Here is an 18,377-nt window from a genome sequence, read left to right on the forward strand (position 1 = left end):
AATTCCCAGTGAAGGAAATTGATTGAAAAAAAAAAACAAAACACTAATTGTGATCTCGTCAATATATACACCCCAACTAACCAAATACTTTATATGACATCCTTATAAGTAATAATATATGGGGATATAGTTAAGGACAGGAAGTAGACGTAGGTTTAATGAAAATTACAATAATGTCAATAATGTCTCAGATCGAATATTAATGCCCGTATGTATGTGTGAGGATTTCACGCTGCAGATATTTAATATTAAGAAAGAGAGCGAGGGAGCTTAGATAAACAATGTAACCAACTTACATAAAAATAATAACATATTATTAAAATATGTTTTACAAATATGTATTTTTGGAATCTAAAACATAAAAATGTCACGCGAACGAACATGTAAAATAACATCGAGTGCGCGCACGTCACGTTCAGATACGCGCTTTACGTTCTGCAGACACGCGCAATGATAGCCGGAAGCATAGATGGGAGGAAAATAAAAATCGATTAAATCCACTGTAATTCGCGAGTATAAACCTCTCACTTACTGTCCTTTTAGCGATCGCGGGCTCGAAATTTTCAGTCTTTTACACTGTAACTGTGCCGGAGAGACGACAAAGAGCAGAAAATCTGCTCTATTTGAACGAAGTTGCTCGGTAGGGGTTTAGCTGACGTGTGGAGAAGTTGAGACTGCCAGAGAGCAGATAAACAAACATAAACAAGCAGAGATCAGCTGGGCGCCTGTCCGAACCGAACCAGCAGCACGGAGAGATGGCAGGGAGAGCCAGAGTCCTGTTTTAAAGCCAAGAATGATCCGCAGGAGACCGTGACTTACACTGATATTTGCTCCATGTCAACTGTCAACACTGGCACACAAAGAATTTCGGAAACACAACACGAGGAGCAGCCATAGGCTTTAGCAGGAAAAAACCCACTGCTATTGTCACTGTCTCTTTGTCAAGGCACAGCCAGGTTAGCATGGACAGCCAATGAGTTTATCCTGCAGGGCTCAGCTGTAAGGAAGCGAACACACAGTGCAAGGAGACAGAGGTAAACACTTTCTGTTAACTTTGCTTTTTTCCCCCACTATAATGGGCCTGCGAGCCAAACCACTGACATAATCAGGCTTTGCAGGCCACAAATCCTGAATGTTTATGAGCTGTTTTTGTGTATGCGTGTGTTTTTTTTTTGTTTGTTTTTTTTTACATGTAGGGTTTAATTTTACAGCGTTTTGCTTTTCCTATCGTTTTTGTTAGAAAGACTCCTGTTAATGAAGACAAAGCTAAGGCACTGCAGCTGTTTTCTGAGTCAAACTGGTCATGATATTAAAAATGCATGAAAAGTGAGTAGAGTCCTGACAGTGTCATTAAACTCGTAATATTTCTGTCCACTCCACAATTCCTGCTTCCTCTCACTGATCTGTGCGGCTAACTGGTGTCAAGAAGTGTGGAAAAGAACATGGCCCACCAGTCAACCCCTAGTTCCCAGAAGGCCCTCATGATGGAGCTGAAGTCTCTGCAGGAGCAGCCAGTGGAAGGCTTCCGCATCACTCTGGTGGAGGAGTCTGACCTCTACAACTGGGAAGTGGCCATCTTTGGCCCCCCGAATACCCTGTATGAGGGAGGCTACTTCAAGGTGGGACAATCACTTCCAGTGCACATATTATGTGAAGTCATGCTTATTTAAAGAGTTCATATGAAGCTATTCATTAGCAAAAAAACACATACAGTAAACATGTTTAGGGACCAAATATATTATCGGCTAGAATTTCTCTGTAATAAAATATATGTCAGGGCTTGCTACAACTCTCAAGACAGCTTTGTAGTTTAGCCTCCTTCTAAAATCTGTACAAACTCAAACTTTCAAACTAGATCTTTTTCACTTCTTGAAGCTGTAATTGAAACATGGTTTGCCTCTAGTGGGCGAGGAATTTTTAGGCTTTATATTATATTTTATTCATTTTCAGTCGTTCTGTCCTGTCCTGTCCTTCTCCTCGGCCAGCCCTCACCCAGCCCTCACCCACCTCACTGTAAGATGGTTGTGCTTGCTATTTTTAGCTACGAGACTGATATAAATGGCACCTCAGTACAGAGAGAGAAGGGACATGATTAGATTCATTATAATTTTTCTTTAAATATGTTGCATATTCGGTGAAACATTTAGAAAATGTAGCATAAAGAGCACCTGCTTTCAGCTTGGTGCTACGCAGATGATGCTGTAGCCTAGTGGGAATGGAAGGATAAGACAGAGCAGGTATTGCTGTAGTATACTCTTTTAACTGGCATGTCTTTAGCCACAAAAATTTGAGGAACATCAGCACTAACAAATGTCAGGATTAGATGCCACACGTAAGAGTGAACTCTGGGCTGGTTTTCCAGTCTATGTAATAGCTAGCAAACAGGAAATGTGGACTTCCCTTTTGAAAGGGACATGCATACTACTCGTTTGTTGAATACTTTGGCAGCCAGTGCCTAATGACATTAATAAATGACTCGTTTAGTCTTGTTAAATGCCCGACTGGTGGGTGGTGCAGCTGACCTTCATTTAATGAAAAACTGGTGAAAGTGAATTGTAGTACGATTCAGGTGTTTCAGTGTAACTTTGTTTTTACTGCGTGGTTCCTGCAGCCTACACCATACACAATCGTGCTTTTGTACAGGGATGAGATATTTTGAGATATCTTCAGTGTGCCCTGTAATTATACTGAAAGTGAAAGGTGTTTGGATTTAAAATCAAGCAACAGCTTTCAATCATTCCCCAGAATTCTCTGTGTTGTGTTGATTGCCCTCACTTTAAGGTATACAAAAGTAATTTTAGGATAGACTATGTGATGCAGACAGGAAAATAAAGAAAACCCAGAAATCCAGATGAGCTCAAAGTGATAAAAAGAGAAAGATGCCCATGAAGGCAACTACATGTTAGACTTTACTGCTACTTTGACTCCAATCTGTTAACTTGTGTTTGCACATTTAAAAAGAAATGTTGCTTCAGCGACTGATACTAAGCAGTGGAACTCATGCCAGTGTGTCATGACGTCTACATGTTTAATGTCACACAGTTGCAGTAATTTAGTAACTAGCTGTGGAGTAATGATAGTCCTATCAGACGGACAAGCAGTTCAGCGAGAGTTAGGGCGGAGTTACACACACCCAAGCCTACCATCCTTTTTCTCTGATAATACTTTGGAAAGAAAGAGCCAGAAGCACCTGATGTTGTGTCACAGTGAAATTAATTAGGAACTGATGACAATATAGGGCGATTCACAGTCTAATTGTTGGTATGGCTGGATGTGTAACTATTTTTCTGATGTGATGTGGTTTAAAATATGACGGTAAAGGAAGCAACTTTGTGGTTGACTGAAACCCCGTGTCCAAAAATAAGTTAGGATGCTTTTTAAAATGTAAATAAAAACAGGAACTTAAAGGGTTTCAGCTGCTAAACTTTGTATATTTCTTTTTTCATAATGCCCCAAATGCCAGTTTAACACCCTTCTAAAAGTTAGGCTGTGGCGTTACAACAACATAACTTTGGCGTTTGACCTGCTTAAATAAGCAAGACCTTTCATATGTATTGCTCCAATACGCATAGAATATGAATATTTTGCATGTTTTCACAAGAGTCCGGTAGCACCTGAGTACGATAGTACTGCTTTCATAGGAATTAATAGCAGTCAGGTGCTACTGATGAAATGCTTTTTATTAACTGATCATCGGAAAGTGTGGCCATCTCTATAAAAGCAAGATTTCCTTGCAGTTTGCAGATCTGATGCATTCAGGAGTGGATAGCCCAGCAAATTCACCCCAGGTCAGACTGTGTAATGCTCAAACATGAAACCCAAGAACTACATCTCAGATTCTACAGACTTCAGTTAACATGTTAAATATTAATGTTCATGACAGCACAATTAGAATAATACTGAACAAGTATGTCTTTTTTTGGAAGGGTTGTCAGGCGAAAGCCTCTTCTTTCTAAAAAGAAATTGGAAGTTTGGAAAGATGCATCATAGGTCAATGTCCTCTGAATAGATGAGACCAAGTTGACATGTGTGGCCATAATGAACAGCACCATGTCTGCAGAAAAGCAGACATGTGATACCAACTGTAAAGAACGGTGGTGGAGTAGTGGTGATTTGAGCTGGCTTTACAGCCACAGAACCTGAGCAGCTGGGCACCTTGCAGACATGGAGTTGGCTGTGAGCTTCTCTGTATACAAACATGTTCTAGAGTTAAATGTGAGGCCTTCTGCCTGACAATGGGACAGTGATCCCAAGCACAGCAACAAATCTGTAACACAATGGATGAAAAAGAAAAGGATCGAGGTGTTGCAATGCCGTCGCAAATGAACTTAGGCAACGATGCAAAGAGTGGGCCATAATTTTTTAAATATATTTTTTATTTACTTTATATGTGTGTATGAATTGTCCCCATAGCAACTTAAATCTACTGTCAACATCTACTTAATGTAGCTTTTTGATTCCTTTGTCCAACTTTTTTTTTTCTTCATATGTTTATTGAGAGACAAGTGTACATTAGTTTACAATGACAATACAATCTGTTCCCCTCACATATTTTTTAGTTTTTCTTACATGAACAGATACGATAATACACACACACACACACAGAGGCACACCCACACCCACGCTTAAATAAAATTGAAAAAACAAACAAACAAACAAAACAAATCCTAAGAAGAAACCCAAAACAAACACAAACAACAAACCCCAAAACACACACAAAAAAAAAGGGGGGGGGGGATAATCAGCTGGTAGAGCGTTTAATGACTTGCAATAGTTTACGAAGGGGCCCCAGATACGATAAAATTCTCTGTATTTGCCCTTCGCCACAAGGCCTATCTTTTGCAATTTAAGAAATGACATCACATCTCTAAACCAAAAAGAAACTGAAGGTGGCTTAGAAGATTTCCAAAGGAGTAAGATGCAACGTCTAGCCAAAAGTGATGTAAAGGCTAATATTTTGAAGTGTGTAGGGTCGGTTAGACCAGTGTTGACTGGAAGCCCAAAAACAGCTAGAAAAGGGTCCATGCAGATTTGGGTCCCAAGAGCCTTGGAAAGAATAACTGAATACTGACTCCAGAAGCCATGGAGTCTTGGGCACAGAAAGAACATATGGCCTAGGTCACATGGGGTGGCATGACACCTCTCACACTGATCCATTACTTGTGGGTAAATATCAGACAGACGAGACTTTGAATAGTAAATCCTGTACAACACCTTGAACTGGATAAGTTGTAACCTGGCACAGGACGCACTATAACGGACATTGGATACTGCTTTCTCCCATTGCTGATCCGAAAAAATTACTCCTAACTCCCGCTCCCAAGCCCCCCTAATTCTAGCAACTGAATGGACATTTAAATCCATAAGTTGTTTATATATTAAAGATATAATTGACTTCTTATTGGGTTTAAGGGATAAGAATTCCTCCCACGGTTGGACATTTGGAAGAAGAGGGTAGGAGGGGAAGAGAGCAGAAGTGCAATGCCGTGCCTGAAAATAACGGAATAGATTGGTAGCTGGAAGATTTGTTTCTGAACACAGGTCTAAAAAAGTTAAGAAAGTGCCATCTTTATAGAGATTCTTAAACGTATTAATACCATGACGCTTCCACTGTACATAGGTACGATCAATGAGGCCAGGAGTAAACAGATGGTTCTGTGTGATGGGCATGTGTACTGATGCAGAGATGTACTTAAAATGACTCCTGAATTGTGACCAGATCCTTAGACTAGACTGTACCATGGGATTTTGGGTGAAATGAGAAGGCTTAAGTGGTAGTGGAGAGAACAATAAAGATTCTAAGGATGAGGAAGTCCACGACATGCGCTCCAGTTTGCACCACAGCAGTTCTTCAGATTCAAGCCATTGGGTCAATTTGTGAATATGAGAGGACCAATAGTAAAATAAAAAGTTAGGCAAGGCAAGACCACCATCAAATGTCAGTCTCTGTAATAATGATTTCCTGGGATGTTTCCCTCCCCATAAAAACGATGTAACTAGCTGGTCTAACTTTTTGAAAAAAGCTTTAGGTAAAAATATAGGAATACTCTGAAACAGAAATAACAATCGAGGCAAAATGTTCATCTTTACAGCGTTGATCCGACCAATTAGGGACAAAGGTAGCGATTTCCATCTCTGAAAATCTGATTGAATTTGATTCATTGAAGGGGAGAAATTGGAAGAGTGGGGAGAAATTGGAAGAGTATAGAGAAGACAAAGTACGAGTCACGTTAACTCCCAAATATTTAAAGCCGGCAGGGCTACGTCTAAAAGGAATATCACATTGTTTAAGTGTAAGACTTAAAGAATTTATGGGGAAACATTCACTTTTAAGAAGATTTATTTTGTAACCTGACAGAGAGCCGAACTTGTTTAATAGAGACACAATCGATGGTATGCTAGATAAGGGATCAGAAACATATAGAAACAGGTCATCTGCATATAAAGACAATTTTACGTCAAGGCCTGACCGGGAAATACCATGAAAATGAGGAAGGGCCTTCAAAGCTATAGATAGGGGTTCAATTACAATAGCAAAAAGTAGGGGGGACAGGGGGCAACCCTGTCTCGTGCCGCGTGACAATGAGAAGTAGCCAGAGGAAACACCATTTGTATAGACACTGGCTTGAGGTGCCTTGTACAACAGTCAAATCCATGAAATGAATCTGTCCTTGAAACCAAATCTTTGTAAGACCGCAAAGAGAAAGCTCCACTCTACACGATCGAAAGCTTTCTCAGCATCAAGTGAGATAACTACTTCTGGATTAGTGGTCGAGTGTTGGGAAAGAATGACATTCAAAAGCGTGCAGACATTAAAGAACAGCTGGCGGCCTTTAATAAAGCCATTCTGTTTATCTGAAATAATAGTAGGAAGAACCTTTTCAAGGCGAATTGCTAAAATTTTAGCCAAGACTTTAACATCCACATTCAGCAGTGAAATAGGCCTATACGAGGTGCAAGACGTAGGATCCTTACCCTTCTTTAAGAGAACAGTAATTAGTGCTTGAGACAATGTAGGGGGCAATAGACCACGTTCAAAAGATTCATTATAGACTAAAAGAAGTAGTGGGGCTAACTTGTCTATAAATGTTTTTAAAAATTCAACTGAAAACCCGTCAGGTCCTGGTGCCTTACTATTGTGCATGGTCTTGATTGCATGCACAATTTCATCCAACCTAAAAGGGGCATCTAATTGTTCAGCTATAACAGGATCGACAGTGGGCATCGTAAGACCCTTTGTCCTACTTTTTGGTGAAAATTGATAATTATAATTTATTGTTGCACAAATAAAAATACACACATGTGCAGTTTAATTGGATAGTGGTTTTTTTTCACATTCCAGATGCTTTCTCCTTGAAGTTAAGACCCCAGTGATCTTAAATGGCTGAAACTTAGTTACAAGTAACTGAAGTCAGACTTCTGTTTGTTCTTTCAGGCTCACATCAAGTTCCCAGTTGACTACCCATACTCCCCACCAACCTTTCGCTTCCTCACCAAGATGTGGCACCCCAACATCTATGAGGTTTGTCCTGAAGGATCTTAATGCTTTCGTGTTTGCAGTTTGGCATTTATTTCCTTTTTAAAATGGATTTGTTTAAAGACGCTGCCGCGTTTGTGTTTTCCTGACAAATGTTCCTTTATGTCTTTTGGTCTTCAGAATGGAGATGTGTGCATCTCGATCTTACACCCCCCCGTTGATGATCCTCAGAGTGGGGAGCTGCCCTCTGAAAGGTGGAACCCCACCCAGAATGTCAGGTAATTTCTTAGCAAACCTTCTGGTCCAAGTTCACCTTCACTAATTTTACACCTTTAGGCCTGTTGATAAGTCTTGGGGGTGTCTTGCATGTACAAGCATGAAAAGAATTGTTTAGAGCATACTGTAACACCGGTGGGAGCTGTGTGAAGCCTGACATACTACCTCAAGTGATGTCAGTTTACAGTTGTTTTAATACCTCATGTTTGAACATGAAGAATTCAGTGGCGGGGACAAGTTAGACAGGCATGAACCCACTAGACCCCTCAGTTTCTGATTTTTGCCAAAAACTAGCAGATCGAGTCTAAAAATGCTGCTACTAGGAACAGCTAGCTGTGGTTCGGTTTCCTTTTGGCTAAATTAGACATTTTTTGTGACACAAAAATTGGATCTAGGTCTTATTTAATTTTCATAAATGAAATTAAGAATTGGATATAATTATCTTCTACCATTTCTTTGTTCTGTATTCTATCTGTAGCGGTAGACACCACTGTAGGGTAGGTTTCTGAATTTCTTCTAAATTTAGCATATCAGCAAGAAACACAGAGTTGCATTAAAGTGCCGAGTCTGTGTTTGAAAACTTGAGCAGATTGGGTGTAGAATGTAATTGAGCCACGAGGGGAAAGAGGTGAGGTAACACCTCTCTCCGAGCTGGGATACAGCTTCTGTGGTTTCAAAAAGCTCGTGTAGAGGTTTTCTTTCATATGACGACGACGACATCTGATATTACAGTGTCCTCATTTCCACTCTGCGTGTGTGTGTGTGTGTGTGCGCGTGTGTGTGTGTGTGTGTGCGTACGTGCTGATAATCAGGACCATCCTGCTTAGTGTGATCTCTCTGCTCAACGAGCCAAACACCTTCTCCCCAGCCAATGTGGATGCCTCAGTTATGTTTCGCAAATGGAGGGACAGCAAAGGCAAGGACAAGGAGTATGCAGAGATTATCAGGTACAAATGAACACACTCTTACTAGTGTGTGTAGTTACTTTGAAGAAATGTATTTTATTCAACATGGAGAAAAAAAAAAATACACCTCCTCTACGTTTGCTCACAGGAAGCAAGTGATGTCAACAGCAGCAGAGGCGGAGCGCGACGGCGTCAAAGTGCCCACCACGCTGGCCGAGTACTGCATCCAGACCCGGATTCCTTCTCAGGACCGCAGTTCAGACCTCCTGTATGACGACCTCTACGACGACGACATGGAAGAGGAGGACGAGGAGGAGGATGAGAGTGAGATGGAGTCTGTAGGTGAAGCCGGGGGAATCGGCACCGTGGAGGACTGCGGGACGTCCACCAGATGTTACGACAACCAGGACGACTCTGGCAACGAAGACTCGTGATGATCTGGATGATAACTTCTTCCTGCCAACTCCACCACCCTTCATCTTTTTTTCTGTGTGTGTGTGTATGTGCGTGTATGTGTATATGTGTGCACATGTATATTTGCACATACAATGGGGTCAAAAGTCTACTGCCAAAAAAAAAAATCTTTCATCATTTATTAAACTAATACAAGCGTTTGGTCAAATGCAATTTCTTTGATGCTGTTACGTAACTTTTCAGCAAAACGTTGTAGGTACTGTTCTCGCTGAAAGCAGAATTTGACGTTTCCACCGTTTGCCTTAATTACAGCTCGCACTCTGTGTGGCAACAAATGTTTTATTACTCCAGCACTGTTTGAGAGTTTCCTGAAGGTGTTTATTGATTTGAAAACATGTTTCACATTTTTAAAATGTGCCATGGAAGAGTTTGAGGGTCTGGCCTTTTCCTCATTACCATAAACCACAAAGATGGCGTGCTTCTGCAGACTTGAACATGAGAGTGTTTCTTTATTGTTAGCATGTGTTCAATCGCATCCAAGTCACAAAGTAGATTATGCCTCGCTGTATTACAATCTCATTTAGACAGTTGCTCATATGACCTTACTTTAAGTTATTTGGTTGTGGTTAAGTTTAGCCTTCAGCCATTAAATTTCAGTGTTGTCTTGCGAAACCAGTCATTTTGTTTTAGAAAGAGTAGGTTGTTAAAGTCACACCTTGGTTTTAGGAAAATCAGTTTAGCCAACAGCAGCAATGACATAATAAATATTACGGTGTAGTGGGTGTACACATATATTTGAATCCTACTAGATACACGGTAAAACAATCTTCCAGTATATCAATATTTCCTGCTGCACATCTCCTAAAGCTAAAATAACTCTTTGATTTTGAATATCATCCTGTAAGTAAGCAAATTGTCTTAGCTTTGATAAATGATGAAAAAAGTAGTCCTTGTGGTGGTCTCTTGAACTCCGCTGTCACTGGCCAGCCCCATGACAGATTGTTTGGTTTTGGGTTGGAAGAAAAGTTGGATCTATCCACCGTGTCTGTCCTTGTTGCTGTTTTTATGTGTTTATTTGACCGACACATTCTTCACTTGTATTTTCTCAGAAGGCACACGCAGGCTGGTTAATGGACACTTACCCCTTTAGCTCATTAACCAGTCGATGAGCTGGCCGGCTCGTCACGTCACAGTCGTTCATTGTGCCCCAGAATATCTCTGTCCCAAACGCTTGCCTGTTCGACTTTGATGCAATCAACCTAAACGTGCAAACGCAGGCTCTGGCGTTCCACCTTCTTGGGTACACCTCCAGTAGTACCCTCATTTTCCGGCAAAGCAGCGTTATTTCATTAAGGGTGTGGGGGGAAAGGGAAGAGTGTTCTCGTATCGCCTCCTGCACCTCTCTCTGCCTCGTAAACCTCAGGGCCTCAACAGACTTTCACTGAGAGAGAAAAAGCAAAGAGAATCTTAAGACACACCTGCTCCTCACCTCCGCCTCCTTTTCTTTATATCTCACTTGGTCTCATTAGAGGGCTAAGTTTGCTCTGAAAGTTTCCGATCCCTCTTCAAGCATTTACACATCACTGAATGTTACTGTTAGTGCAGACTGGGGTCCGTTAAGTCATTCTGTTTTCGGTAGGGTAAAGAAAATCAAAATGCATCTCTTTCTCCCCAATGCAATGCGCGCATTACGTTGCGATAGATGTGAAAATCTTCTCTTTTTTTGTGCCCTGTGACTCCCAATTGATGCTTCAATGCAACTTAGTGAAAACTGGATGTTGTTACTGTGCTACACCACATCCAGAGTCTTGTTTATCGACAGGGACAAAGATCAACATGCAGCTTAGATACACATTTGCATTTGAATGAATACGACACTGATTGCCTGTTATCCCCGTGTGTGTATATTTACATTTACTATTCATATTGACTATGATGTCAGGGTTTTCCTTTGGTTCAGTAGTCCAGTTGATGAACCATTCAGTTTGTAGGCACTTTGTTCAAGTGCTGTTTCTGGAGGCGCGAATCATCTGAGGATTTGACTGATTTAAGAAAAAAGAAAAAAAAACCACACACACACACATTTTGAGTATTAAGCTTTTGAACACACTGAACAGTATCATTGTGCCGCATCGAGTAAACCATGCATTTTGAGCTATGTTTTAAGAACCTGTTGCTCATTGAACACAGTGGAGCACTGGGGTTGTGACTCCAATGGATGGATTTTATGCCAAGGAAAACAAGTCCAGCCCCACATTCATTCATTTTAAAGACTATGGACGAATGGATGCATGTAATGGATTTAATGCAGAGTGAGTAGACTCTTAGAGACATACCTTTTTGGATTTTAATGTGAAGCCAAAGGAGTGAAGTATTGTCTCCTGGCCTTGTGCTTTGGAGGTTTGCAAAGACTGGATTCTGTTGAGAACGGCGACAAACAAAATTCACTCCTAAAAGACTTTGAATGGATTTGATACCAAGCCACGAGAGGAGGTGGAAATATGGTTGAGATTCTGGACTTCTTCTTGTTGTGATCACCATTTTTGCCCATCACCACGTAGAAAGAAGTAAACTCAGTAGTAAACAATGGAAAGTACAAATCTCACGTGTGTCTGCTAAAGAGAGAGCTGAACATTTTGGGAAATGCATGCTTTCTGATGCTGAGGATTGATATGAGAACGTCTAAATTTTGGATTGTAATCAAAGGTTATTAATTATTACTTTTGTTTATTTAACAAAACATCTTTAAGAAGTGTAAAAATGAACTGTTATATCAATCTTCTAGTCTCAGTCTCAGCACAAAAAACAAATAACTGCATTTCCTAAAATGTCACGAATGCTTTAAAGCCAGGTTTTTGCCTTTCACCCAAAATTTAGAAATCTGAATTCACATTAGAGAAATAAATAGATCTAGTGTAGCCTTTTTGGTAGCAATTTGATGATCAATTTAATCAGCTTCAGTATTAGAACTCTCCACTTCTTAAATAAAACGTATGCCTTCTTTTTATCCTGAGGGGAGGTGGAGAAATGCTAAGAAGGCCACAGACTATTAATGCTAAAGATGGAGAAACAAAAAAAAAGAAGAAAAGATTAAATAAAATGAGTTGCAATCCATAATTTTAACATGTTATTCCACACACAGTTGCATAGAAAACTGAATGAAATCATTTACTTTGTTTATTCTCTGTGTGTGAGTGTGAATCACAAGCGTGTATTTTCTAAAGTGTGGGTGGACACAGTGAGGTCATCCTGAGACATTCGCATGGTCCCACACTCTGCTGATTGAGCTGTCCACAATGGTACCACAGTCTGTCCACACCTAATGATCTTTATGCTGTCCTTGTCGGTTTCATCTTATTTCATTTTTTCCCCATCATTTTGTTTGTGAGGATGCAAATGTCACTCAGTTTATATTGTTAAAAAAAGAAAAGAAAAAAAGAACATGACCTTGTTGGGTTGTTTGCAATATGGCTCAGATATCTGTTGCTGCTAAGCCCACGTGTCATGAAAAATGGACAACGCAGCAAGTTTGATTTTTGACTAAAATTAGGAGTGATATGCAAATGGATAGTAATGGTGGTTCAGTTTGAAAATCATAAGAAATAAAACAGTATGTCATCAAAGCCTATTGAAAGGATTTTCACCTTATTTGAACCACTGACCCTTGATTACACTCATACTAAGTAAATGATACTAGTCAATTTTTGAGTGTTGAGCTATACAGGATATAGTTTTTAGCAAGATGTGTTACTGTAGGATTTCTCTTTCCCTTCTTTCGTTTACAATAATAGATATCTCAAGGGATTTTCATAGTAACGTAAAGATCCTCCACTTTTAGAGAGAGAAAACCCAAACACAATTCTCTATGAGCAGCACTTGGCAAAAGTGGGGAAGAAAAACTCCCCTTTCACAGGATGAGATCTCCAGCAGAACCAGGCTCAGGGAGGGGCAGACATCTGCTTTGACTGTTTGTGTATGAGGTGAAATGGGGGGGGGGATAGTGAGAGACCAAAGTCAAAAACAAGGACTAAACAAACTGAGAAAGTGGATAAAAGTTAACTAAAAAGAGGGGAGTAGGGGAGAGGTCCCCTTCTCATGATGGGAACTTTCCCATTAGTCTGAGGCTAAAACAGTATTACTAAGGGACAGTTCGGATCATTTGACCCAGTCCTCTACAACCGTTATCGAAAAGGAAAGTTTTAAGCCTCATCTTAAAGGTACAGAGGGTGTCTCTACTCTCTGTCTCCTGAATCCAAACTGGGAGCTGGTTCCACAGGAGAGGAGCCTGAGAGTTGAACACTTGGCCTCCCATTCTAGTTTTAGAAACTCTACGAACCACAAGTATGCCTGCAGTCGAGCCTGCTCATTCCAGACTTTGTACCCAAGGATATGGATTAAAAAATCTTCAAGGATTTTAAACTCTTGATATCTTTCTTATATCACCCGTTCAGTGCCTGGGTTTTCCCAATTTATATGTGTAAAGAAGTAAGTCCAGAGACAAAGCTGGTGAGGTCCATCACTATGGCTAAGGTGACAAAGATACTAAAACAACTGCTAGATGACTGTGCCACTGGGTGGCTGGAATTCACCCTGACTTCCTCAAGGTTCATGATGTTTTGGGGCTTTCTTGGTTGAATCTCTTCTGCAAAGTTTTTATGGAAGTCTGGAGCAGTGACTCTGGATTAGCAGACTGGGGCGGTGATACAGGGATTCCTGTAACTATTCTGGTAACTGTGTGTGCTACAATTACATGGGAATCACACTTTTCAGCTCACCTGGAAAGGTCTTGCCAGTGTACTGAGGCGGCGGGTCCCTCTGTTAGAGTGTACTTGGAGAGGGCATATAACTGCATCCTTTGGGGTGTCCGGGTGCTTAGGGAGAATGGGGCACCTGGCTCATTGTCATATTCAGTCCCTGTACAACCATCACAAAAGCATGGCTCATATTGCCAGTAGTAACACTCTTCCCAAGAGCGTCTGCACCTGGAGCTGTTGAAGGAATTGAATTATCTTGGCTCTTCTTCACGAGTGAGGAGTGGAGTGGAAGATAAATATGGTTTTGCGGTGTTGGTAGTGATGAGGGTCTTACACTGGAAAGTGAAGCTGTCAATTTACCAGTCTATCTATCTACAGCCATGAGCTCCTGCTAGTGACCAAAAGAATAAGATCACAGAAACAAGCAGTAGATGTGAGTTTCATCTGAAGTGTGTTTGGGCTCAGCCGTAGAGATCGGGTGAGGAGTCATTTGGAAGTAGAGCTGCTACTTTTCTTTATCAAAAACAGCTCACTGAGGTGATTCGGTGTTCTGACGAGGATGTCTCCAGGGCACCTTGTAGTGAGGTGTTTTTGTCATAGAACACCAGGAAGATACCTCGGGGAAGATCCAGGACACGCTGGAAAGACTACATGCCGCGGATGAGTTGGTGGTTTTGCCACTGAAGAGATCCAAGAAGTGGCTGCAGAGGGGGGTTCTGGATTACTGTGCGAGATGATATTAGGAAACACCATAGCATAAAAAGAAGCTAAAAAATAAATAAATACTTCACTGTTAATGTTTACTCGTGAGGGTAATTTCAAATCCATTAGTCGGCTTTTAATATTTGTTGGAAGAGCTTGTAATCTCTTGACAGACATAAAAAAATCATTACTGACCTACCTTTTTGTAAATATTATATTTTCTAGTATATTAAGGTAGATGTATCAGTGTTTCAGTGACCTCCACTTACATGATCACTGCCGTTGCCCGTTTGTGTCTTCATAATGACAGATGACAGGTAATTAAAACCATAAGCGCTCCCATTCTGCTTCTTGAGTTGAAGGCACACATTTTTTTCCCTCAAAAATCTCATTTTATCCTTTCAAGCAAAGGCATAATCCTCTATCGTGAAATCCAGAGCAGACTGTCTAACTGTACTTATATAAAAGAGCAGCAGTACCCAAGAAAAGGATGATGTTTATTCTCACCATTTGCTTCTGAGCAAATAAATGTATTTAGATCCAAAGATGTTGTTTTTTTAAACTGTTATATTTAGTGTAGAACTTTTCCTCATGACAATGATGATGTTAGTTATCTGTTGCAGCTCTGCTATTTTATGCTTGTGATATCAAATGTGCAGCTTTAGGGAAAAAAACTGTTTGTCCCCACCATGTGGCAGCATCTGCTGTTTACAGTTTATTTTTATCATTAGTGTTTCACTTGACTGTTCTATTATTAGCCCAGTATCCCCTTGCATCTTTGTAATACGTGTTTAAAAAAAAGAAAAAAGAAAACAATCCATTCAGAAATGATATAAAGCTGAGTAAGTATCAAAAGTAGGAGAAAACTTTCGTGTTGGTCTAAATTTAATTCAAACTGGAGACAGACCAAAAAAAATGACCCAAAAAACAGCTGTAATGCACAAACCTGCAATACAGCTTATTTACAATCAAAAACGCATCATTTATGCATTTAATCCTATTACTAAGGAGATTCAAGGGCACAGTCATATTTTTGTGCCGTAATTAGCTTTCAACTGTTGATTTTATTTTCTCTCTGATTTTTTGTGACTTAAGGGAGTCTTTCTCTTACATAAGGTTCTGGAAAGTATTTAAAGAAAGACAAGGCAGGGAAAGTCAGACTCATTCAGTTAAAGGAATTTGGAGATGTGCTTTCAAAACAGATGCTCTTCCAGAAAAAGGTATGATCCCACATACCAGCAGGCAGTTACTTCCCATTTATGATCTTCTCCTCTGTGACACATCATTGTTTGTCCTGACATGCCTCTAGGTGTCTGTGTGCTGCTCTCAGTGTGTCCTGCAGGTCTTTGTACCGGGCCAGAGTGCAGGCTTCCTCTAGCTGGGCCCAGCGGTAATCCTGGTGCTCATCAGACAAAGTCACAGCAGTCCCTGGGTCCTTCAGCTCAGCCAACCAGTACAGCACCTCTTTGGGTTTGCCACGCACCTCATAGTGCAACTCCTGAACAAAGCCTTTTATCACTTTCAGGTGCTCTGTCCCCAGCCCCGCCTCCTCCTTGGTCTCTCTCAGTGCTGTGGTGAGGTCATCCTCACCTGGGTCCACATGACCTTATGGTGAATTTATTAGGGGGAAAAAAGACTCATTAACGTGTGATTTTCTGCAATGAAGAAAAAAATCAATCTAGTGTTTCTTAAACACACCTTTCGGTGGCGTCCAGTGGTGTTCCCCATAAGATGTCTGCAGAAGGAGATACTCGATGTTGCCTGGAGGAGGGATGCGGCCGACAAGACGGCGAAATATGATAAAGCCACAAGCTCGGAGTACCATCTTCCTGTTAAAGCAACTTATACACAAACACAATTCCTCTGTTATTGTGTGTTTGCTTTCCAGAAAACTAAGGACTTTATTGGATGATGACAACATTTTATAACCGCAGATATAGAACAAATTTAAAGTGTCAAACCACAAACTGATGCATCCTGCACTCAACTAAAATATAACATTTCTTTCAACAGTGCCTTAATAAAAGTCCAGTGCTAGTCATTTTTTGTTGTTTATGCATCATGTTTTGTATTTGTTACATAAATGTGTATTTTACAGATAAGGTGCACATGCCCACAAATATTAACATAGACAAATGTATATATACTCACAGGCCACTTTGTTAAGTACACTTGCTCAACTGTATTAATCCAAATATTTAATCAGCCAATCACGTGGCCACAACTTTAAGGTCAAGACGACTTGGTTACGTTCAAAGTGCGTGTCAGAATAGGTGATTTAAGTGGCTTTTCATGGCTGTTGGTTCCAGTTGGGATGGTTTAAGTATTTCAGAAACTGCTGATCTACTGAGATTTTGCCACAAGGCCATCTCTACGGTTCACAGAGAATGGTCTGAAACACAGAAAATACACTGTGAGTGGCAGTTCACTGCTTGACTATACTATGCTGATGCCAGAGTTCAGAGGAATGGCCAGACTGCTTTGAGCTGACAGGAGGGACTCAAATAACTGTTCATTACAACCAACGTATGCAGAGGAGCATTTCTTAATCCACAGCAGGAACAAGAAGCTGAAACAACAATTTACACGGTCTCACCAAACTTGAACAATAGAAGATGGTCGTAAAAATGTTGCCAGGTCTGGTGAGTCTCGATTTCTACTGCAACATTTGAATGGTAGGGTCAGAATTTTATGTAAATAAGATGAAAGCATGGATCCAACCATACATCAGGCTGGTGGTGATGGTGTAATGGTGTGGGAATTATTATCTTGCCACACTTTGGCCTCTTGGTACCAATTTTAACTTCACAGCCTGCATGTCATTCCTTTTAAGACCACTGTGTACCCATCTCTTGATGGTTGCTTCCAGGAGGATATTGTGCCATATCACAAACTTCAAATGATCTCAAACTGGTTTCTTGAGCACGCCAAGTTTTAAGCCAGGCTATTTACTGTATTTGAATGGCCAAAAAAGCTCCTTTGGGATATGCTGGAACAGGAGATTAACATTATATTGACATGCTGTCATGTCAATATGGACCATAACCCATAGAAGAATTAAGGCAGTCCTGAAAACCAAAGGGGGTTCAATCCAGTACTAGCAAATTGTGCATGTCGCTTTTTGTTAGTTACTGCAAAGATTAATGATGGGTACATTTATTATTGTACATGTGGTACTAACTCCTGTGAAAATAGTTATAAACACTCTAAACCAGCTCAGTGCAGGTTTTGAAATGTAGCTTTGCGGGAAGACTAATTCTTTTATATATTTATTTTAAAATCAAGCGACAGTTAAAGACTAATTCTATACCAGATTCTATGGATTTATTTTGTAAAACACAGTCGCGACGGTTAAATATTTACTGACGGAAAGAAATGTGTTAGTATTTACAGCACACGGTTAGCTAGCTTTCAAATCGGATGTGAAGCCTTCAACCGCCGCTTTTATGGTCTCTCTTATCACTGTGGATGTTTCTGCTCCACCGGACGCACTGCTGATCTTCACCTCATGCTCACACACTGCACGAGGCCATTATAAGACAATTATTTTCAAGAAATCAGCACAAACTACTTACAGTGAATGATTTGACAAGGAAGAGAGAGCGGAGCGCCGAGAAAATACTCCGGGCACTCCGCAAAGAATGACACAGATAGTTCCGGTTTGTAGAACACCAAAAATGATCAAATCAAGTCTAAACCAATCAATAAATATAAAAGGTATTCTAATATTGGCTTATATAACGTATGTTAATATAGCATTACATCACTAAATTATTCCTGTTAGCATATATTCTGTTGTCTCTATAATATAATGTCACTATGCAAACCGGTTATTAAGTCTATAATAAC

At 40.4% G+C, this 18,377-nt stretch overlaps 2 protein-coding genes across 4 annotated transcripts; one reads left to right on the plus strand and one right to left on the minus strand.

Annotated features, from left to right (window-relative positions):
* Window positions 1-410: 410 nt before the first annotated feature.
* On the plus strand, window positions 411-11,935 carry ube2r2 (ubiquitin-conjugating enzyme E2R 2). Of its 2 annotated transcripts, none has more exons than XM_085160622.1 (6): window positions 411-1,034; window positions 1,430-1,619; window positions 7,436-7,522; window positions 7,658-7,755; window positions 8,566-8,700; window positions 8,807-11,935. In XM_085160622.1, exons 2-6 carry the CDS (start codon window positions 1,443-1,445, stop codon window positions 9,090-9,092), a joined length of 783 nt encoding a protein of 260 aa, XP_085016748.1. In that variant the 5' UTR covers window positions 411-1,034; window positions 1,430-1,442; the 3' UTR covers window positions 9,093-11,935. The 2 variants fall into 2 exon arrangements, with proteins under 2 accessions (XP_085016748.1, XP_085016747.1); XM_085160621.1 differs by having other exon boundaries at window positions 412-1,034; window positions 1,427-1,619.
* Window positions 9,157-18,211, minus strand: nudt2 (nudix (nucleoside diphosphate linked moiety X)-type motif 2). Of its 2 annotated transcripts, none has more exons than XM_085160625.1 (3): window positions 18,104-18,211; window positions 16,227-16,369; window positions 9,157-16,133 (listed from the first exon to the last, which is right to left on the minus strand). In XM_085160625.1, exons 2-3 carry the CDS (start codon window positions 16,351-16,353, stop codon window positions 15,811-15,813), a joined length of 450 nt encoding a protein of 149 aa, XP_085016751.1. In that variant the 5' UTR covers window positions 16,354-16,369; window positions 18,104-18,211; the 3' UTR covers window positions 9,157-15,810. The 2 variants fall into 2 exon arrangements, with proteins under 2 accessions (XP_085016751.1, XP_085016752.1); XM_085160626.1 differs by lacking the exon at window positions 18,104-18,211 and adding an exon at window positions 17,920-18,096.
* Window positions 18,212-18,377: the final 166 nt, after the last annotated feature.

Source organism: Neolamprologus multifasciatus, chromosome 5 (genome assembly GCF_963576455.1).
Source record: "Neolamprologus multifasciatus chromosome 5, fNeoMul1.2, whole genome shotgun sequence".
NCBI lineage: Eukaryota > Metazoa > Chordata > Actinopteri > Cichliformes > Cichlidae > Neolamprologus > Neolamprologus multifasciatus.

Excerpts from the sequence above, each read along its gene's own strand:
- ube2r2 (XM_085160622.1), top strand. The coding sequence starts at position 1,443 with ATGGCCCACCAGTCAACCCCTAGTTCCCAGAAGGCCCTCATGATGGAG. Across the intron at positions 1,620-7,435 it reads ATGAGGGAGGCTACTTCAAG|GCTCACATCAAGTTCCCAGT; the intron begins GTGGGACAATCA and ends TTGTTCTTTCAG. Across the intron at positions 8,701-8,806 it reads GAGTATGCAGAGATTATCAG|GAAGCAAGTGATGTCAACAG; the intron begins GTACAAATGAAC and ends GTTTGCTCACAG.
- nudt2 (XM_085160625.1), bottom strand. The coding sequence starts at position 16,353 with ATGGTACTCCGAGCTTGTGGCTTTATCATATTTCGCCGTCTTGTCGGC. Across the intron at positions 16,134-16,226 it reads CCACTGGACGCCACCGAAAG|GTCATGTGGACCCAGGTGAG; the intron begins GTGTGTTTAAGA and ends ATTCACCATAAG.